At 36.0% G+C, this 24,086-nt stretch overlaps 1 protein-coding gene and 1 pseudogene across 1 annotated transcript; both read left to right on the forward strand.

The window, feature by feature from the left end:
* The first annotated feature begins 1,533 nt into the window (after positions 1 to 1,533).
* On the forward strand, positions 1,534 to 11,422 carry LOC132302305 (adenosylhomocysteinase 1-like; annotated as a pseudogene).
* A 1,448-nt stretch (positions 11,423 to 12,870) lies between these two features.
* LOC132303822 (probable Ufm1-specific protease) lies at positions 12,871 to 23,205 on the forward strand. Its single transcript, XM_059801253.1, has 13 exons — positions 12,871 to 13,173; positions 13,296 to 13,664; positions 15,953 to 16,224; positions 16,375 to 16,462; positions 16,601 to 16,776; positions 17,851 to 17,941; positions 19,833 to 19,958; positions 20,067 to 20,114; positions 20,208 to 20,284; positions 21,637 to 21,725; positions 21,973 to 22,084; positions 22,409 to 22,511; positions 22,691 to 23,205. Exons 1-13 carry the CDS (start codon positions 12,984 to 12,986, stop codon positions 22,918 to 22,920), a joined length of 1,971 nt encoding a protein of 656 aa, XP_059657236.1. The 5' UTR covers positions 12,871 to 12,983; the 3' UTR covers positions 22,921 to 23,205.
* Positions 23,206 to 24,086: the final 881 nt, after the last annotated feature.

A 24,086-nucleotide genomic window follows, 5' to 3' on the forward strand; every position in this document is an offset into this window, starting at 1 on the left:
TATTACTTTTGCTTCAAATCAAAGTAAAAGCACAAAAGAACTATGGCTGCCAAACCAAAAATCGATTTAGATGCAAGGAAAACAAGAACACTGACTAAACAAATACTTATGCTGCGTTTGGGAATGACTATTTCATTGGAATGAAAATCTATTCCACAATTAAACTTATAGAATGACCTTTCTATTCACACGTACATTTTTTAGAAAAATTAACTTCCTAAAAACCCTCATATTCCAATTCCAAAAATCCTCACTATCTTCCACTACAACTACCTCCACCTTTCACCACCATCGACACTACCACCGCCTTCCACCACTGCTTTCCACCACAGTCTTCCTTTGCCCCAATCATCGCCACCGCCACCGTCTTTCACCACCGCTACCGCCACCACCACCACCACTACCGCCATCACCTTTCACCCCCTTCCACCACCGCCACTGCTTTCCACCACCACTACCACCACCGCCACCGTCTTACACCGCCGCCTTCTACCACCACCGCCTTCCGCCACCACCTTCCACCGCCGCCATCACCTTCCACCGCCTTCTACCACCATCGTCGCCACCGCCTTTTATTACCACTCCGCCACCGCTTTTCACCACCTTCCACCACCGCTACCGCCACCACCTTTCACCACAGCCACCGCCTTCCACCACCATTGCCGCCACTCCCTTTCACCACCACTACTCCTTTTCACCACCACCACCATCGCCACCGTCTTGCACCACCATTGCCGCCGCCACTACCTTTTACCATCACCACCATCGTCATTGCCTTCCATCACCTTCTACTACCATCGCCTTTCACCACCACCATCGCCTTTCACCACCATCACCGCCACCGCCTTCCACCACCACCACCACCACCATCGCCTTCCACCACCTTCCATCATCACCACCGCTACCGCTTTCCACCACCGCCACCACCTTCCACCATCGCCGCCTTCACTGCCTTCCACCACAACTACAGTCACCTCCATTGGCTTCCACTACCGCCACTTACACCATTATCTCCTTCCACCACCACCAACACTCTTGCCACCATCTTCTACCATTGCCACCTCTGCCACCTTCCAACACCACCACCTACACCACTACCGCTTTCCACCTCCACCACCGCCATTACCACCATTTATTTTTAAAAAATTATAGAATAATGTTATTTTGTTGATTTAATTTATTTTTTACTAACGGGGATATTTTGGAGAACTCAATTTGAAATTTATTCCATTCTAAATTAAAAATTAGTCCAACCAAACACTAGAATGGTTATTATCATTCCATTCCTACGTATTTCATATTTACAACCAAATAATTGAAATAGAATGACCACTTCATTCCATTCCCATTTACATTCCATTCCATTCTTAATGCACATAAGTTTTTGACAATAAATAGTTCAATTAAGCCAAGTCAAAATATAGGATCCAATAACTAATTTGTTGTCCATTATCCACTTCCTTGACTTCATCACTTTCTCTACTCTTCACTCATTCACTCTCTCTCTCTCTCTCAAAGCCCTAAACCCTAGCAATGGCTCTCCTGGTAGAGAAAACATCATCAGGCCGAGAATACAAGGTCAAAGACATGTCTCAGGCCGACTTCGGCCGACTCAAGATCGAGCTGGCCGAAGTTGAGATGCCGGGTCTCATAGTCTGACGATCCGAGTTCGGCCCGACACAACCCTTAAAGGGCGCCCGAATCACCAGGTCTCTCCACATGACCATCCAGACTGCCGTCCTCATCGAAACCTTCACCACCCTTGGCGCCGCAGTCCGGTGGTGCTCCCGCAACATCTTTTCCACCCAAGACCACGCCGCCACCGCCATTTCTCTCGACTCCGCAACCGTTTTCGCCTGGAAGGGCGAGACCCTCCAGGAGTACTGGTGGTGCATTGAGAGGGCCCTCGACTGGGGCCCTAGCGGCGGACCCGACTTTTGGACATGTTTATTCATTAAACGTGGTGTGGCCTATATTCTCATACTATTATAACCACTTACACTAACACAACGTTACTCGAAAGTTATGACTACGTGGTTTTTGGGAAGTTACGGTGGTTTTATAATAACTGCCGTTTTGAATCAAAATAGAAAAGAGGGCTTGTATGATGGATTACTTGTTTCTCGATTTTATTTTTTATAGAATCCTACAGAGGTCCCATGTCTAACAAGTACAGTCTATGTTGTCTCCATCAAGTACACGCATCAAGACTTGTATAGGCGTGAACATCATTAGGATTTCCAAATTTGTTTTGCAGGCATTAACCAAACTGATTTCATGGCTAGAGGTAATGCGATCTCTTTGGACTTGATAGTTTTTTTCATTTGGTATCAGAGCGATACCTTTTGGCTATGTTATCCTTTGGTTTGTATGTCTGTAATATTTATTCAGCGATTGTGTTGCCGTTCTTTTTCTGGCCTATAATATTTGTTTAGCAGCTATGTCGTCGTTGTCTTTTTGGCCTGTAATATTTCCTTTATGTTCTATTTGTTCTGCATTATTTTTGGTGGGTGTGTTTCTGTCTGTAATATTTTTCTGGTACTGTTTTATCGTTTTGGTTACGTTGGCCGAAATGAAGTGGTAGAATACTATACCATAAGGATTGCGATGAATAAAGTGTTCAGACCTGAGCGGTTTAACGACTGCTTTAAATATGGGAGAATGTCATCGTGAATTTATACAGTGGGAACAACGTTGGCTTTTTTGATGGTAAAAGTAATTCAGACCCGAGCGGTTTCACGACTGTTTTAAAAAAGGGTGAATCTCATCATAAAACCATAAAGAATTGTTTTAGAATGAGTTTTTATTTATGCAGAATACTTTGGAATTGTATAGTTTTGGAAATTTCTATACAAATGAAGAATACTCTAGAGTTGTACAGTGATTGCATATTAAAAAAATTCATGTCCAATATATTCTCATACATGCAGTTTATTAAAGTATGAGTATTACTACTATTTTAATGTGTATTTTTAACTAGAGAGTAGCCACAACATCTTTAGTTGTTGGTTTTGTGATATAAAATAAAAATAAAATAAAAAAGTTTTAATATATGATATTTATATCACATAAAGATTATGCATTAAAAAAGGTTATAATTCATTCATAAAAAGTGTTTTATTCTGCCCCATAGGGAAATAATCATTGTTTATGAATGAATGTGAATAAAAATGATTTTGGAATTAAACTGACAATGAATACAAATGCCCACAGGACTGTATCATTATCAGTTTAATATCCATATTTATTCCATTATGGTTATATTTTTAAAAACATTATTGTATTAAAACCTTTACCCACAGGAAGGTTATAATGACACATTGTTTTTGATATGAAATTTTTTAACGTGGGTTAAGAATTTCAATAAAGTTTATTGTATAGTAGAGTAATATTTGGCATGTTTTCTTTTTGCAGTAATTTCATCTGGTTCTGTCAATATTGGTTCATCTCATATTCCATTTTTAACTGGTGATAATTATTCGGATTGGAAGGAAAAAATCCTTCTAACATTGGGGTGCATGGACATTGATTTGGCACTTCGTGTGGATGAACCACCCATCCCCACGGAATCAAGTACGCCAGTGAAAAGGCTTCTTATGAGAGGTGGGAACGATCAAATTGCTTAAGTATGTGTTTCATTAAAAGTCATGTTGGGAAAAACATAAGGAGTTCAATTTCTGAATGTACTAAGGTAAAAGAATACATGGCAGCAATTGAACAACAATTTGTAAGTTCCGATAAAGCATTGGCTAGCACCCTAATGACCAAATTATCATCAATGAAGCATATGGGTAATAAAGTGGTCCATGAACATATTATGGAAATGAGAGATATAACTGCCCAAATGAACTCATTGGAGTTCACTTTTTCAGAGACATTCCTTGTCCAATTTATACTCAACTCCCTACATGCTGAATATGTGCCATTCAAGATTTCTTATAACACACATAAGGAAAAATGGTCAGTTAATGAATTGCTTACCATGTGTGTTCAAGAGGATGGGAAATTGAATCAGAAGAAGCTAGAAAGTGCTCACCTAGTGACTCATAGAAAGGGACATATCAAAAAGGGTGTGCAATTTAAGAAGAAGGGGAATGCATCAACTAGCAAAGTTGACGATAAGGGTACCATCAAGTGCTTCTTCTGCAAAAAGATAGGGCACATGAAAAATGAATGCCCTAAGTATAAGGCTTGGCTGCTTAAAAAGGGTAATCTCTTTTCCTTTGTGTGTTATGAATCAAATGTAGTTAATACATTTAATGATGCTAGGTGGATTGATTCTGGTTCTATAATTCACATTGCCAATACCATGTAGGGTTCAATCAACCTAAGGAGACCGACGAAAAGTGAACGTTTCATCTATTCGGGAAACAAGATGAGTTTACATGTGGAGGCGGTTGGAACCTACAGACTCACCTTACCATCTGGCTCTACATTAGAACTTGAAAGAACTTTTTATATTCCAACTTTTTCTAAAAATTTGATTTCTATTTCGAAACTTGTTGGATTTGGTTTTAGTTTTAATTTCTTTAATACTTTTTTAAGTATTGTAAAAGATTCTGTTGTTATTGGTAATGGTATTTTGGTTGATGGTTTATATAAATTAGATTTAAACCCTGATATTGATCATAAACACTTAACCTTGCATGGAAATATTGGCATCAAGTGTAAGGCTAAAACAGAGAAATCTTCTTCATTATGGCACAGGAGATTAGGACATATCTCCTTACAAAGAATTAAAAGATTAGTAAATGATGGAGTACTTGATACTCTTGATTTTTCTGATTTTGGTATTTGTGTGGATTGCATAAAGGATAAACAGACTAACAAAACTAATAAGGGTGCCAGAAGGAGTTCTCAAGTTTTAGAGATTATACACACTGATATATGTGGACCTTTTCAAATTTCATGTTTCAATGGTCAAAAATATTTTGTCACCTTTATTTACGATTGCACACGTTTTATGTATCTTTACCTTCTAAATGATAAAAGTGAAACACTTGATACTTTTAAATCATATAAGGTAAAGGTAGAGAAACAAAGGGAAAAACAAATCAAGATAATGTGATCGGATAGAGGATGAGAATATTATGGTAGATATACAGAACAAGAACAAAGACCAGGTCCATTTACAAAATTCCTTATGGAGAATGGCATTATAGCACAATATTCGATGCCAGGCACACCAGAACAAAATGGTGTAGTAGAAAGAAGGAATCGAACGCTAATGGACATGGTAAGAAGTATGATTAGTAATTATTCTCTCCCTTTATCTCTATGAAGTGAGGCCTTAAAAACTGCTGTGTATATCTTAAACAGGGTTCCAACCAAATCGGTTCCAAAAACACCTTTTGAGTTATGGAATGGTTGGAAACCAAGTTTAGGACACTTACACATATGGGGTTATCCAGTTGAGGTCAGAGTATACAATCCTATAGAGAAAAAGTTAGACTTAAAGACAATAAGTGGGTTTTTTATTGGCTATGCAGAAAAGTCCAAGGGGTTTAAGTTTTATTGTCCTTCGCATAAACCTATTATTGTTGAGGCGAGAAATGCTAGGTTTCTTGAGGAAGTTGACATTAGTGGGAGTGAACAACCTCGAAATTTAATTTTTGAGGAAACACGGAATTTGGTTGTTAGACCTATGACTAAAGAACCTTTACCTGTACTTCAAGACATTTCTCAAGATATTATTATGGAAGAACAGGTAAATCAAGAAGTTCCTACTCACGAGAATCCTATTGTCAATGAACCTGTTCTAAATGAACAGATAGAGTTAAGAAGGTCCTCAAGAGTAAGAAAACCTGCAATCCCCTCTGATTATGTTGTATATCTGCAAGAAATTGACTATGATATCAGAATTGATATAAAGACCCAATTACGTTTTCACAAGCCATGAGTGGAGAAAATTCAAGGTTATGGTATGATGCCATGTTAGAGGAACTAGACTCTATGGCTAAAAATCAAGTATGGGATTTGGTTTAATTGCCAGAAGGGGCTAATGCAGTTGGCTGTAAATGGGTTTATAAGACTAAAAGAGACCCAAAAGGCAAGATTGAACGATATAAGGCCAGACTTGTAGCCAAAGGGTACACCCAAAGAGAAGGCATTGATTACCATGATACATTTTCTCCCGTTTCTACAAAAGATTCCCTTCATATTATCATGGCATTGGTAGCTCATTTTGATTTAGAGTTACATCAAATGGATGTGAAAACAACATTTCTTAATGGGGACTTGAATGAGGAGGTATACATGAAACAACCTGAAGGTTTTCATTCAGATAAAGAAAACAATATGGTTTACAAATTCAAGAAATCCATATATGGGTTGAAACAAGCTTCACGTCAGTGGTATTACAAATTTCATGACGTTATCTTTTCTTTTGGGTTTAAAGAGAACATCGTTGATCAATGTATATACCTTAAGGTTAGTGGGAGTAAGTTCATTCTTTTGATCCTATATGTGGATGATATTTTGCTTGCAAGTAGCAACTTAGGGTTGCTACATGAAGTTAAAGAATTTCTTTCTAGAAATTTTGATATGAAAGATATGGGTGAAACATCCTATGTCATTGGCATAGAAATTTATAGAGATAGATCCCATGGATTGATTGGATTATCCCAAAAGGCCTATATCAATAAAGTTTTAGAGAGATTTCGAATGTTGGGTTGTGCTTCAAGTGTTGCTTCTATTGTCAAGGGTGACAAATTCAGTCTAAATCAGTGCCCAAGAAATGATTTGGAAAGGGAAGAGATGGAAGTCATTCTTTATGCATCTGCAGTAGGATGTCTAATGTATATGCAAGTATGCACTAGACCAGACATTGCATTTGCAGTAGGAATGTTAGGCAGATACCAAAGTAATCCAGGAATGGATCATTGGCGAGCTGTAAAGAAAGTGATACGATATCTACAAGGGAAAAAGGATTGCATACTGACATGCAAAAGATCAGATCTTTTGGAAGTTGTTGGATATTCTGATTCTGATTTTGGAAGATGCATTGACTCTAGAAAGTCAACATCAGGATATGTATTCCTCTTTGCAGGAGGAGCTATCTCGTGGAAAAGCTTAAAACAGAAATCAATCACTTCCTCTACTATGGAGGCGGAGTATGTAGCATGTCATGAGGCTACAGGACGTGCCTTATGGTTACGAAATTTTATCACAGGTCTTAAAATTGTGGATTCCATCTCTAAGCCATCGAGAATCTATTGTGATAATTCCGCTGTAGTTCGTTTCTGTAACAATAATACAAGTGGGAGTTCAAATAGGTGGATTGACATAAAGTTCCTTGTTGTTAAAGAAAAAGTTCAGAATCATCAAGTGTTAGTAGATTATATAGGAACAAGGTCAATGGTCGCAGATCCTATGACAAAGGTTTTGCCACCCAAATTGTATAAGGAACATGTAAGACATATGGGGCTTATTGATATGTCTTGTGTTTGATTTACTGAGACGCTTTAAAGTTTGCAATTGCATTTATGTTATGATGATTCTTAGTTTTTTTTTTATTTGTCATTTTTAAGGAAGTATATATAAAGTTTATAAATGACAAATTATCCTTTTGGATAATAAAGTAGGACCTTAGAATGGGCTTATGGGAGTTTATTCATACAAATAGTCCATTGGGACAATAAAGTTGACTTCCTTGAATAGTTTTTAAAATAATTATTTATAAAGTACAACCACATAAATATGTTTGTCTAAAGAAAGACAGTGATATAATGATACATGGAATGTAGTACTCATTTGTATAATGTAAATTCTGCCATGATTTTATACACTAAAATTCTATAGATAAAATTTTTTTAGTTCTCAAACCCATAAGGGTAATGAATGTGTTAATATTGGCCAAGTGGGAGAATGTTGGACACGTTTATTCATTAAACGTGGTGTGGCCTATATTCTTACACTAACACAACGTTACTGGGAAGTTACGACTACGTGATTTTTGGGAAGTTACGGTGGTTTTATAATAACTGCCATTTTGAATCAAAATAGAAAAGAGGGCTTGTATGATGGATTACTTGCTTCTCGATTTTATTTTTTACAGAATCCTACAGAGGTCCCATGTCTAACAAGTACAGTCTGTGTTATCTCCATCAAGTACACGTATCAAGACTTTTATAGGCGTGGACATCATTAGGATTTCCAAATTTATTTTGCAGGCATTAACCAAACTGATTTCATGGCTGGAGGTAATGCGATCTCTTTAGACTTGATAGTTTCTTTCACCGACCTCATCGTCGATGATGGTGGCAACGCCACGCTGTTGATTCACGAGGGGGTGAAGGCGGAGGAGGAGTTCGAGAGGACCGGGAAGGTTCCGGAGCTGGCGTCGGTGGATAATGCGGAGTTTCAGATTGTTTTGGGGATAATTCGGGATGGGTTGAAGGTGGATCTGAAGAAATATCGGAGGATGAAGGAGAGAGTAGTTGGGGTTTCGGAGGAGACGACGACTGGTGTGAAGAGGTTGTATCAGATGCAATTGAATGGGACTCTACTGTTTCCTGCTATCAATGTTAAGGATTCTATTACCAAGAGTAAGGTACTGTCTTTTTACTTTGATTGGGTTTAAAATGTTGAGCTTATTTATTATTATTATTATTATTTTAATGTATGAAATTTGCTTAATAGATATTTGTTGATGGGTTTGAGTTGAAATTATTGCAAAGTTTTGTTATATATATAAAAATTTCAATAACTGGGATTTTAATCGAGTAAGTTAAATAAAGAGTTCTAGGTTTCCTCTGTGTTTTTTAGCTGTGCTTGGATGCTAGGAAAATGGATGAAAGTAAGGGAAAGTGGAAGTGGGGTTTTAGCTGGAGCATTGAAGTTGAACATGGTCTTCAGATCTATAACTAGTTAGGAATTCGGATACAGTGTTGGTTTAAATGCTTGAATACTTATTTTGTATTAAAATCTGGTTAAATGATTGTTGGTTAAAATTGTTTTTTATTAGTTATTTATAGGACTATCAGCCTATCAGGCTTGGTTGATTTACTTTTGAAACGTGCTAACTATTTTTTTTTTTTTTTTAATTAAAAATTGATGGGGAAATGTATTTGGTGCATATTGGGTTCAAATGAAACACTTAGGGCTCGTTTGGCATGCGTTTTGTTTTTGGCGTTTCGTTTTTGGCTAAAACAGAAACAATGTTTTTGTTGTTGAGTGTTTTGAAAAAAATTCGGAAACACGTTTGGCAACTATGCTTTGCTATGAAAATGTTGGAAACAAAAATATGAAAAACATGTTTGGTCACACAAATATATATATATATATATATATATATATATATATATATATATTTGTTTTTTTATTTTTGTAATAAACTATTTACATGTATCGGTGGTGATGAAAATCCAGTTAAGGGCTTGGACTGAAAACTTGCCCAAACATTAATCGGTCACAGATTCATGATCAAATTCCCAGCCAATTGGTATGATCTTCGAAGAACCACCTGAAAATGGATGCATAAGAAGGAGGTGCACACAAAGCTCAAACGACAACAACGATCTCCTCAGAAACCCTAATTTCAGATACCGAAACGAATTAGCAATCAACAACACGTCACCAGAATTCTCAGGAAGATCAAGAAGAAGATAACAGAGCTGGCGAATCGAAACCCTCAAAATTTGGTCAGAAAGAGATTCTGAGAGCGCTCAAAGTGGTCGAGAGGGACTCCGTGGTGATTGCCGACAGCTTCACCACTCTCTTCGCTTATCCCCGTTTGGCCCTCTCTGAGGTCTCTCACTCTTCATTTCGATTTTTCTACTTCATATCTTATTCAGTTTAGTTAGGCTTGGATCGGTGGTGATGAAAATCCAGCTTCGGTGTTGTATTTGATAAACATTTTTTGAAATCACCCTTGAATTGTAGAGAGAGTACTGGGAGAGGAAAGAGAAAATTTGCCCAAAAATGACCTAAAATGTTTATATACCTGAAATAAGTTGGGCCGGCTGTTTCCTCTGCTAAAGTAAAAATTTGCCCAAACAGTGGTAAAACAAGATAAAACACCATTTTGATGTTTTAAGTTTTGGGCCTTTTTATTGAAATGTTTTACAACTGTGCAAAACAAAACATAACCAACCAAACATATTTTGGGCTTCATTTGGGTTACTGTAGCGGGCCTGAAACAAAAACACCAAAAACAAAGTAGATGCCAAACAGCCCCTTAACCAATAAAAAAGTCAAAGGGAAAAAGAATGGTGCATTTTGGTCTTAATCTGAAGTTGCATTTTGAAAAGTTCAAGACTTCTATTTTTCGTTTTTTCATTTTCTTCAAGATGATTTGAAAATGAAATCACAAAAGCAATATTGGGTTCCTGAAACCTTCACTTGTTTTAGGGGGAAACAATTGGATGTAGCATTTTTCTTAAATGTCCTGCTAAATCCATTTGCTTCATCACCTCAATTGTCTGCCTTGTCCAAAAGTAAATGTTGGATTTTGGAGAAAGTCAAGTTGCCAATACTTCAAGAGCTTGAAACTTTAAATGCATTGCATGGTGCTTTATTAATTCTCGTTCAAGATTTATGACTAGAATTGAGAGATTGCTTCATAACTGGTTGATGTAACAAAGCGTATCAGTTTACGTAATTGATTTGGTCTTCTTGTTGCAAAGTATATCTTTATCTTGCCTTTTTAGGTTCTAATTTTTCTATCTTATCACAGTTTGATAACTTGTACGGATGCCGAAACTCGCTCCCTGATGGTCTCATGAGGGCTACTGACATCATGATTGCCGGTAAAGTTGCTGTTGTCTGTGGGTATGGAAATGTTGGCAAGGGTTGTGCTGCTGCTCTCAAGCAGGCTGGTGCCCGTGTAATTGTGACAGAAATCGATCCAATTTGTGCTCTTCAAGCCCTGATGGAAGGAATCCCAGTTCTTACCTTAGAAGATGTTGTCTCAGAAGCTGACATCTTTGTGACCACCACAGGAAACAAAGACATCATTATGGTTCATCACATGAGAAAGATGAAAAACAATGCAATTGTCTGTAACATTGGCCATTTTGACAATGAGATCGACATGCTAGGTCTGGAAACTTACCCGGGTATCAAGCGCATCACCATCAAGCCCTAAACTGATCGTTGGGTGTTCCCCGAAACCCAGACCGGCATCATAGTTCTTGCTGAGGGGCGGTTGATGAACTTGGGATGTGCAACTGGACATCCAAGCTTTGTTATGTCATGCTTTTTCACAAACTAGGTGATTGCTTAGCTTGAGCTCTAGAAGGAGAGGGCTAGTGGCAAGTATGAGAAAAAAGTCTACTTTCTGCCCAGACATTTGGATGAGAAAGTTGCGGCCCTTCATCTTGGTAAGCTTAGAGCTAAGCTCACGAAGCTTAGTCCTGAGCAGGCGACCTACATTAGTGTCCCTGTTGAAGGTCCTTACAAGCCTCCTCACTACAGGTACTAAGAAAGAAGCTGGTGGAATGGAGGTAATTGGTGCTGTTTCGGTTGGTCGATCACGAGGTCCATCGGATCGATCGAACTTCGATCGTTCATGAAGTGTCTCAGATCGATCGAACCTACCAAACGATAAAATATTTTTGAAAATATTTGAATTTTTGAAATTTGAAATTAATCTAGAGAATCATGAAATTTGCAATAATAAGTGTGGAGTATCAAATCAAGAATAGATTGTCTCCCTATCTATAAGCATGAATTAAAGTTTTAGGGTTTGGTGGTTTGGGGAGGTTAGTTGTCATTGTCATGTCAAGAGGTTGATAGTGGTCGCGTTTTGAAGGGGCTAAATTTTGTATCTTGTTGTATGAGGAATTTGACATTTTAATGGTAGAATGTTGTGTTATGTTGTGTTAATTTTGTATTATGTTGTGTGTGTACAATTAACCTTGTCTTTACTAAGTTGTTTGGTTTGGTGGTCTAATTGGATCAATTGTTGTGCTTATAAGCAATTCTCAGATGTACCACTTTAATGGTTCAAAAAATCTCTCTGACAGGCTTCAAATTCTGAACTTCCAAATGCCCAATATGTTCCCCCATCAATGTTAAATCATTCCCTCATTGAAAACTAATTTTAACTATATAAAAAAAAAATCTAAATTGCAAATTCAGACTTATAGAATTCCTGCACCCACAAAACTAAAACGCCAAAACTTCTCGAATTTGATTTGGACAAGTCACGTCAGAAATAAAAAAAAAAAATATGGTGTTTCTAAAACTCCTCTCGAATCTGATTTAGCTAACTCACGTTAGAAAGAAAAAAAAACACTTTCTCCTCACAAACTGAAATTTACTTGTTCCCGTGTTCCATAAATTTAAATTTACAAAGTAAAAATTCATAGAACTATACAAATACAGTATTATCTATACTATGTATAAACTAAATATTTATTGTTTTAAAATTTATATTAAGGAATGTTTAATCTATAATTTATTCATCCTATTAAAGTTTGTCTTTTAGAGAAAAAGTAGGGGTCTAGAGTAATTTTACAAAAGGTGATACATGAGAAGTGTTATATATATCTAATTTTAGAGAGTTTTTAGTTTTCTATTTGTGCGGGAAAGAGAAAATACCATATTTTTTTTTTTATTTTTTTTTTCTTTTCATTTATACCATATAAAAGAGGACTTTTTCTTTTCTAATTTTGACGTGGCTTAACCAAATCAGATTTAAAAAGTTTTCTCGTTTTCTCTTTCCAGTTGCTTATCATTACTCAAACTAAAAATATACTCTGGGCACACTTTGAGCCAAACAGTTGGTAAGTATTTATATTATTTAATAATTTTTAAAAAAATTAAAGTAAAATAATATTTTATTTAAGGTAAAATAGTATTTAAATAAAATTGAATTATAACATGACTTAATATAAATTATTATCCTCGAATCGGATTGCATATCCCCGTGCCCAAACACCTCGCATTAAATTGAAATCCTGCGAAACGCAGCATCGAACCCAGAAGCTTCACTTCACTCGATTCATAGCAGAAGAAGAGATTACTCTTCTCACTCATTCATGGATAACGAAAACGGGAAATCAAGCATCAGAGTCCTGTGTCGTAGGCTTGTGATCATCAAGAACGAACCAGGCCTTCAATGGCTCATCGGATCACATTTTTTCCCTCCCTTCACAATCCTCTCCACCTTCAGATGCATCCACACCCTCCCATCCAATCCTCTCTCTCCAGATCACTCCAAAGAATCAGGTAATCTTCATTCAAACCATCTCAATAATCCCATATACTATAAGCATCTATACATACATATATGTCTGTGTTGGTGTATCTTTGGATTGTATAATTAATTCAGTTGAATAATTTATGAGCAGATGATCTTCGAACACTGCTACCAAGAGGTTTTACTGTTATCGGAGCGCTAATTGTTGGAAATAATTTGAATTTGGAACGAATTGCTGGTGAGGCTATTGATGCTTCTCGGAAATTGAGGGAGTTTCTTGAGGGTGATGATAATGGGGGAAAATTGGGAGATCAGAGTTTAATTGGAGCCGTTTTGGATTCGAATGTTGGAGAAGTTCGGTTTTTTGTATCGAGATCAGGGAATTCGAGTAAGATTGGGGCTGTTTCGGATGTTGTGTATGAAGAAAATGCTGAGAAGTATGTGTGGGAGAGAGGTTGTATGCTTCGATGCGAGCTTCCGATTAAGTTGCCTTTATATTATTCTGTAAACAGTCTCAAAGGTATTTTGTTTTCTTGGTGTCATCATTTGAGCTCAATTTATTTGCATTTCATGGAATTCTGTGATTTGAATTTGTTAATATGCAAATGTTGTTGAGGCTTGCTTTTTCATTGGCTTTTAATCTGCACTGATTAAGTTTTGGGTGCAATTGCTACTTAAAATGCCACTCAATCATATCACACACACATTTCAGTTATCACATTCTAGGAATTGCAGCCCTTCAATGTTTGAATTACAATAAAGCTGATGTTTTATGTTGAGTTTTGGATTTTCAGGTTATCTGCCATTACAATAAACTATTGTGTGTATGAAACTAATGCTTCATTCTATAATTATTCTTCCATTCTTGTTGGAAGATCAACCAGAGGACTGTGTAGTTTATTTTGAGAGATGTCATGCATGTCTAGTGATACTAGTCCCACGTCTTAGGGAGTGAATTGATGTTTGGTTTAGGTGAAGTGTGTTTGTGGCAGAACTCCTTTTTTCCTGTAAAATGCATTTGTGGTTGAACTCTTTATTTTGAAGCTGAATCTCTTCTACTATTCAAATACCATAATTCCAAAACAAATAAGAAATACTCTTACCTTGTAATACCCAAAAAAAAAAAAAATAATAATAATAATAAAAAAATCACAATTTTATACATAATAAAGAAAACTTTAGTGCTTCCAAAGAACCCATGTGAGTGGCACACTGTAGTCGCTTGCTGAGAGCATAAATGTCTTGTAGAATTGCTTTGTAGGGTTAGAGTAGTATATGCAGATGATGATGCCAATACATCTGTTTTTCATGAAAAAATAATGTTAGATACACTCAATTAGAAATTAGATTTGAGAGTTGAGACTAGCAGACATGGGCTGGTGGCTACTAATGGATGACTATAAAAGCAGAAAGTTGCAAACTTGAGCATATTTTTTTTCTTTCCTAAATGTGTTTTAGTATTAAGAAAGAAAAACAGTGAAGTACAAGGATTGAAGTGAGGGCAACCCCTACTATACATAAACTGGAAATGAAAAATACCCATTTCCAGTAAGGAGAAAATAAACAGTCAAATAACTTCCAGTTACAAGGCATTCCAATTGACTAAGAAATGGCAGCCGAGTCCAAGACTTCATAAGCCATTGCTCTGGCAGTATCCACATCAGATGCACTGGAATCATGATGTAATTTCTGGTTTCTGGCTTTCCAAATGCTCCAAATGGCAGTAGTGAAAAAGTATCTTGAAACAGCATTTTTAGTGGAACTTGTTCTGAAGGACACAGTACACCAATCCACAAATTGATCAAAGGTACTAAGATCTGGTAGATTCCATCCAGCAAAGTCAGACAACCATCTCCAAATTTCCACAGCAAAAGGGCAGGACCAGAACAGATGATCAACCGTGTCTAAGTGCCTTGGACAGTTGTGACATACAGCAGCCAATTGAATTCCTCGCTTTTGCAGATTCACTAAGGAAGGGATTTTGTTCATTATGGCCAGGTGAGTGGTGAGGGAAGCTCGTGGCCTGCCTTTATTCCATACAAGTGTTTCCCAAGGAACTCTGCAATTCTTAGTTCTGATGCATTCCCATACATTTTGAAAATTGCAACATCCCTTAGCCCAACAAATAGCATCACCTCTCTGGGAGATAGGAACAGCAGATATCAAGTTCCAAGCCTCCTCATCGACATGTTGAGGTTTAGACCATGTACCCAAGTGAATGATGGTAGAGAGAGAGAGGCAGTCCTCCTAAGACCAAACTGTCTAACAACTCTATGTCCAAATGTAGAAATTAGAGATTGACCACCAATCCAAGGGTCTGTGAATAAAGTAAAATCATTCCCAGTCCCAATTCTTATAACTTACACAGACTAGATGGTTTAAATTATTAATTATAATGTGAACTGACGCATCCTTGACTTCTTTAGTTTATATAGTCATAAATTAACCTATGGGGACTTGAACTCTCGACCTTTTAATTTGGAAGGTGAGGAAGTACCACTAGGCTATAGCCTTCGGTAATATTAAGTTATTTTGTAAACAAGCCTTTTGTGTTCCGCTGTTAAAAATATAATGGATACGAGATATTTATTATACTTTTGAGTAATGTTAAATATTCAACTGAAGTGCTTTTATGTTTGAGAATTTGTTTTTAGGCTTATTTTCGTAACGGGGTTTACAATGATTTTCTGGATTAGTAATACCATACTTACAATTTCTGGCTATTGGTGAAAATTTCTGAAATACTTATCTGCATATAATCCATAAGACCAATGTTTCCAGTTTTGATTAACTCATTGGTGTTTTCAGATGCGGAGAATTTTTGTTTGCAGGCAACTGATGCCATTGCTGCTAAGCTTAGAGATCCACAAGTCACATACATTGTAGAAACCTTAAATGAATCCTTAACTGAAGTACCTCGGCCTGTCATACTTCGTGGTGTGGAATTGGATTTCCAGACAAATCTCTCAAATGCTTGGCAGTTAATTAAAACTGCTCAAGAATCTGATGCCAAATCCTTACCATGTTCATATTTTTGTTCAAAAAGTAATGATAACTCATCGTTTACTTCTATGGAGGAGGTAAGTTTCATATAATCTATCTAGAGACATTGACTTGTTTATTTGAGTTTTTGTTGAGAATTTGACTACCTTGATTATTGTCTTATAATTTATTTGATCCATTTTTAAATGACTCTCTGTGAGCAACATTTTGAAAGTTTCTTTGCTTAGAGTGCAGATAAAATCCAAGTAACTATCCTACTTAATAGGTCAGGGAATCCTTCAAAATCTGCTGCACCTATTGCGAAATTTTTTCCAGGTATAATTTCATTCTTAGATAACTTCCTTCTTTCTTTTATACGTATTCACCATATGTAAATAACATTCTTGATCATGCCTTTTCATAGGCTCCAGATCTTCAACTCATATTTACAGTAATTAACACCTGTTCTTTCAGCTTTGGAAGATGCCAAACTTTTGGTTGTAGATTACAAGCTAGAAGTGCTTTGCTATTCGGCAAAGGATCTTCCACTGTCATATGCAGCCTCAAAGTTAATTATCCCTGGATTAGTTGACCAGTTATGTACAATGAAGAATACAATCTTGCCCTACCTCTTAACACATCATCCACAGGTAGGATGACCTCTTTTTATGTCTTATTTTATTATGGATGTAGCATCCGTGAAAAATGAAAATTAATAGCAAGGAGAATATTGCAGTGAGACACATCACACACGTATGCATACATATTAATATATATAGACTAATATACATCAATATTATATGTGCGTGTATTAGGTGAAAATATTGTTTCTTAGCTGTCCAACATGCGTATTACTCAATGTCCATATCGTTTACTCCTATGGCCTTATATATGTATATTTTTTTCCTAGTTGGGACTCACACACACTGCCTCCATTGAGGTTCGAACTCCTGACCTCCCTTTGGGAAGTAGGAGCCTTGTACCGCTAGGCCACAGGCTTGTTGGTTATGGCCTAATATTCACACATACATACTAAACTTCTGCATTTCAGACACTCTTATTCACAAAATGTAATCTCTTTGCTGCCTAGCATCGTGTCCCATAAGAACATGTCAAACCAAATGCGCCAAGTTGTATGCATTCATTGAGTGAAAAGGAAGATAACTTTACTTTTCAAACCTTTGTATTCTTTTACAAGTTTCAGGACTTAATACATTGTCAAATTAAATGCTATCTTTCTCAATAAAGTCTGCTTCAAAATCCTGCCTTCTCTTAGGCCTTGACAAAGGTGTGCAAATAACAAGACATATGCAATGAACACTGCAGCCTAGATACTTCATACAGTAACAAGGATGTTAGGAGATTAAATAACAAGAAAAATGAGAAAATGATCTTTGGGCACTGTAAATTTAATTAGTACTGCTTATATTTGCCCTCAAAGTAAAAACAAAATAAAAAACTTTACATGTGTGCCATGGCCACAAATACTTCCACAGGATATCCTCTTCAATATGCTTCATCTATGAATTCATGAGATTGTGTTATTGATTTCCCAAAATATCTTATTCTATTTGCCTAAGTTTATAATATTTTGTGAATATTCTATTTTTCTCAAATTACCTGTATGTATTTTACTCCAGGAAATTCTTAATTCCTTTCTTGGTCATGAGACAATTGTTATATTGATTACCTGCAAATAACTACAACCTTCATTGCTTTTGCAGCTGCATCCTTACCACTTCAGTCCTCCTGGGATTTTGCATCCAATAACGGTCGTCTATGAACTCAATTATGGGGAGACAGAAATCAAGCAAGGTGAAAGCAAACATTCTTTTAGGCTTAAAATACTTCTCAGGCCACATATTTGTTAACTTTGAAGAATGCTGAATGATACGGCTTTTAACAGAAACATTTTTGTAGTAGTGTGGAATTCAACTATATTCACTAAGGTTTTGTTTGCTAAAATTGATTATTAAGTATTGAAAATTTTAGGAGCTGAAGTTTTAACTGGTAATTGCAAATTGAGAATTTTATGATATATTTTTGAATTTTTAGTGTTCAACATTTAGTAATAAGTGCACCGTCACTTAAAATTTCACCACATTTTAAGTTGCACTTATTCTTTTAAGTGATATTCATTTTGTGTTATCAAACGCACTTAATTGGATAATCACTTAATTTGTTTAGAATTAAGTGCTGACCAATTGGATAATCATTTAATCTATTCAGAATTAAGTGTTGAATTATATTATCAAACGACACCTAAGCATATGCCATGTGGATTGCTTGTACACCTAGGCATGTTAGGTCCTACTCCCAACGCAGCGACGTGCGAGATAACTTTAAGTCCTTCCATAGTTCCATGTTTTGGCTAGGTCATTCACAACCTCACATGAATTTATTTGCAAAAAAAAAATCCAATAAAAACACGTTTTCAAATTTATAAACATATCAAAAGTGGATTGATCTAAATCCGTAGGAATCAACTAGTTATTATCCAATCTATACGTAGGGTTCACTTGTTAGACTTATCATTCATTATGTGAAATTCAAGTTGATCAAAATTCTTGAAATAATTCACCTTTGCAATTTTACTTTGATCTTCGTGCTTAAATTCTTTTTTTTTTTTTTGTTGAGTAAGCATAAAGTAACATTAAAACACTCAAACGGGGAGCAATCCCAGTACCAGCAAAGCAAAGGACGCCGTAGGCGCCACTACAACTTCAAGTTGTCAACAAAATTCAAAAGGTTATCAGTAGATGAACAACTTTTCCCATTAACCCAAAAGAAAAGAGAAAAGAGAGTGCAAAATATTCAATTTAATAGCCCAAACAAGAGATTCCTCGCCTTCGAAGGACCTCCTATTCCTCTCACGCCACAGCCCCCACCATAAACAAAGAGGAGTTACCCTCCATGCTTCTCTAACTCGGCTGCCCACTGACCGCCCTCTCCAAGACTCTAGCATCTTCATACTTAAATCTTTAATTACATCTAATCAAATAATCAAGCTAATTAATGACTTGGACTTTATTTATGACCAAGTTCTGATTAGGAATATGCCAACATACAGCATTTGTCCTAATGAAATGTATTTCTGTTACACTTTCAAATTTCTTGTGTAAGAATAATGCTAAATGTTAGTTTTCTCTCTAGTATTTGTTCTGGATAGGCTACGGTGGGTAATGTACAATAGTTCCTCATACGGAGTTGTTCAATGATGTAGAATTAGATATTATTTATTTCCCTCCTAAAGGATAATGCGCAAATTGCAAGTCAAGATTGAATTATTGAAGAGCGTGATTTAGGGGTTTGTATGAAATGATTAATTAATAATAATATACATATATTTATGCCCTGGTTGTTCAGTTTCTTACACAAAATAATTGCCAATGTAAAATCAATTCTTAACCTGTATTAAATGTTTGATGCATGTAAATATTTGTAGATGAATTGCATTATAAATGAAGCGAAAGAGTGTATCGTCTCCCCACACCAGTTGAGGGTACTGGTCCGAGTTTTAGTATTTTAATACGTCTCATTAGGGGACTCAAAATGCTGGCAAATTTTGTCTGTTGTGACATTGCCATGCCAGCTGCCATTATGGACGCTTCCTAACTTATAGTTTGATGTAATACTCATATTTTGTTGATCCGTACTATGCAACAGTTTTTGAAACTTCTGATAAATTAATAGAATCTATCTGCAGTTGAAATCAGAAAATCTCTGCATTTGAGGCTGGGATTACCTTTCGATCGTCCTCTCCTAAGAATTGCCAATGCCATTAATTTATCTATAACAAAGGATAGTGCAAGGAGCAACTCCACACGAAGGGGTAACCATTCAATTTCAAATAGGCTACATTTTGTGTAATCCGTGGTTTTTTGTGCATGCATGAGTTTTGTGCACTAAATGTGTTGACAAATCTATGTTAATATATCAGGTTCCCCTTTGCTCAAGGATGTACATCTTGGAATTCCAAGCAGTGGAGGTTAGTGGTTACTGTAGACCTCTTGATTTTTCCTTTTCTTTTCCTGATTTCTCTTAGTTCCACTTGCACTGAAAATCATGATTTATTGCACAGCTTCTGGGGGGCTAGTCTCTCTTATTCAAGGTTCTTATGAGTACCATCATTACCTTCAAGATGGATTTGATGACTCGGTAAGAGAATTTCTCCCTTTTAGTAGTTTTATATATTGTGACATCTTAAAAAAGAGTTAGTTTTTGGCTTCTGATTTTAAAATTATTAGTTATTTCTATTTATGATGACTATATGGTATAGTCTATAAATTAAGTTTCATTAGTTCATTAGAAGCTTTTGTTAGTCGTATGCTTCTGTTGTACTGTTTTGTACTGTAATGTATAGGAAGTAGAAAAAAATTAATTATTTGCAAGTAGTTTCTCATAATCTTTTCCTCACAATATCGTTCAAGTAGTTTCACCTTCAGTTGGCTTTCAAGCCTTACAGATGTATTTGGAAGGCTTTCTCTGTAGCCTACAGTTCAGACTTTTATTTGTCATGGGGATCTTATTTTTGAAGGAAAATTTTAGTATTGTGGATATTGAAACTCAGCTTGCAAAAATTTTAGTATTGTGGATATTGAAACTCAGCTTGCATTTCAGATTCTTGATTTCAAGTTTAGTTCTATGACTGTCCCTTTCATAGCGTAGTAGTTCCTTTTTTATAATGCTGCCTTGCTGGTTCCAATCGACAAGGGATTGGTGAAAATTTCAGTTCATATGTTTCACATTCCTTTTACAAAATTCCACACACTTCGGTTGGAGAATGCTGTTAGAAAAAGAGATATGCTATGTCTATTGGGTTTTACCAGCATTTTTGTTCAATGCAAACGTTACTATTGCTGGTTAGGCAAAGTAAGATTCCCAAGGCTTATTTAGAATTTCACAAATTATTCATAAAATCCGTCTTTTGTTTAAGATAATTTGATCTGACTTCCTGGATTGAGTTGAATTTATTGTGTTTGACAGGGAAATGGATATCTGGCTAGGGGAATTCGTGTGTTCCAAAATTTTTGAAGGGGTCTTTTTTACGTGCCCAAATATATATATTTTTACATTATAATTATTTTGAAAATGCGGTTATCCTAGTAGCTTAGTTCTAGCTTTGACATATATTTATTATATTTATTTATTTATTTTTGTCTTTTAGTTTTAAAGGCTTTTTTTATCCCCTGATACATTAGATCCACAGTCTCTCTTTCACTCACTTTGTCCCAATTGGGACTTGGACCTGTGACCCCTTGGAAATTAGAAGTGGAGGAGATACCACTCAAGCTATTGCTTGGTGATTATATCTGCTTCAGTTTTCAATAATATATGTTTTTTGGTAAATTAAATGAAGTTTACTTAATTCATGATTGTAAGGTATTATTGGATTTATTTAACAATGTTTTTTAAAATTAACATATGCTATTGCAATCAAATACCTTAGTCATCCAGATTATTTACCTTTGCAGTTCTTCTCAGTTGGTTATTTGTGTTTCACTTGCTAGGGCTGGGGCTGTGCTTACCGCTCTCTGCAAACTATCATTTCATGGTTTAGACTCCAACATTACGCCTCCATTGATGTTCCTTCACACAGGTACTGATGATCACCTTTAACACGTCATAACTGCCACGACCTTTGTGTTGAAATTTATTTTTGTCCTTTCCAAATCAAATTCTGCACTACCTAAGCAGACGGAGGATTTTTTCTTGTTTCAACTTTTGAGCTTTACATAAGCAACTGCATTTGCGGTTACATAGTGATGACCATAGTATTTAAAGTTGTGCTTTGCAATTGTTAACGTCATATGGCTGGTCTTACAAACAGAGTGCTTTTTATTCAGGGAAATACAGCAGTCGTTGGTAGAGATTGGCGATAAGGACCCTTCATTTATGGGGTCACGTGAATGGATTGGTGCCATTGAATTAAGCTTTGTTTTAGACAAACTTCTAGGTGTAAGTATGCCGTTCTCATTTAAAATGTGTCATTCATAATTTTAATTGCCAATTGTATATATATGGATAAATGTGTGAGATAAAATGTTAATTTAAACCATAATGCTTTAAACACCTTACTGTCTTCATGCTATGTAAACTTCCAACTTTTTAAAAGATATTTATTTTACTGAGTCTTTGCAACTATGATGCATGTTTATGTAAATATGGATAAACTTCTTCTTTTTCTATACAAGGATATTATCTAAATAGTGCCAATGGTGTGCTACTCATGTACATTTGTACTTTTGTTGCAATGAAATAATCACTGGCTGGGTTGAACAGGTCAGCTGCAAAGTCATAAATGTGAGATCTGGAGCCGAGCTTCCTGAAAAATGTCGAGAGCTGGCCTTGCATTTTGAGAACCAGGGAACACCGGTTATGATTGGTCAGTAGGATGCAATTTGCTCTTTTATCCCATATGTCTTTCTGTAGCTTTTCTTTAAAGTAGTATCTCCCTTCAAAGTGCCTTGGATGTCGTCTCTATTTTGTTTAATGAAAAAGCAAAACAATCAAAAAAAGACCGGTACAATTCAAAGAGGCTTATCACTAGGTTTGTATGTGCAGGTGGTGGAGTTCTTGCTTATACCCTTTTGGGAGTTGATTACAATGAAGCAAGCGGAGATTGTGCATTTCTCATTCTTGATCCTCACTACACGGGCAATGATGAGCTTAAGAAAATTGTAAATGGCGGATGGGTTGGGTGGAAAAAAGCTGTTGATAGCAAGGGAAAGCATTTCTTCTTGCATGATAAATTCTACAATCTTCTGTTGCCACAAAGGCCTAATATGGTTTAGGTAAAACTTAATTTTTGAACAAGTAAATAACCATGATATATAATGCACTAATTTATTTTAGTAGAAAAGAGTAAATTTTAGTGTTTTACATGAAACAGAGTTTTTCAGATTTTAGAGATTAGAGTGATATGGACTACCCATGGATCTCTTACCATTTTCTTTTTGATACAAAATGCTGAATTTTGGTTACTTACAGCTAAGGAAGAATGTGGATTGCTTTCTTTGTCAATCTCCTTTATTATTTGATTAAACTTGCAATGTATGTGTGTGTCATTATGTGTTGCAGTTCTATTCTACTTTTATGGTACTTGTTTTCATCTTGCATAGGGTAGTTACCCCAAAATTCAGGATGTAGGTTAGAGACGGAGTAATTTCAAGGGTTGTTGCTACCTAGGTTATCTAGTGTGATTGTCGTTGAGTGTGTTGGAAGAGAGAGATTTAGGATACATGTGTGAAGTTTAGTTTCAAATACATCTCTTCACTGCATTTTAAATGAGAAAATGAAGGATTATGGGAAGAAAAAAGAACATGACTCTCCTTTGGATGGTTGAATCTAAAGCTACAATTGAGACCCGTGTTATCATATAATTTTTACAGTGTCTTCAATTAAAAAAAAAACAAAGGCAAAGTTGACATTTACTTTCCTCCCCCTTTCTTCCCATTTTTGGAGTATAAAAGCAAAACCAGCTCTTTAAATTTTAATATACCCCTCCAAATCCTTCCATTTCCTTCTAAAATTTTTACCAAACACAAAAAGTCACATTAATTAATTTCCTTTCTTTTCTCATTGCATTTCTTTCCAACCAAACTGGGACTTATGTCTTAATTTCCTGTTATGATCTTTGATCACTTTTTTTATGGGCCGAGAAAGGTCCAATCCAATTGTAGAAACAGCCGAGGCCACTTCCAAACCTTTATTCCTCTCCATTTGGTAACAGGCCACCTTTGACCACCTATTTAACACCCATGAAGAGGCCCAAATCAACCACCACCAGAACTTTCGACCTATTTGATAGCCTTTTATTTTTGAATTTTTTTGTTTTAACTCAAAATAAAATAAGTATTTTGAAGCATTTTTTTTTATAAAACTCCGTTTATTTTACAAAATTTAGAAGTAAAAACATGAAAACATATTTGGTAAAAAAATATTGCAAGTTTGAAAAATA

This window comes from Cornus florida, unplaced genomic scaffold (genome assembly GCF_030987335.1).
Source record: "Cornus florida cultivar Cherokee Brave unplaced genomic scaffold, ASM3098733v1 CherokeeBrave_3.0.0_Hap2_Chr04, whole genome shotgun sequence".
NCBI lineage: Eukaryota > Viridiplantae > Streptophyta > Magnoliopsida > Cornales > Cornaceae > Cornus > Cornus florida.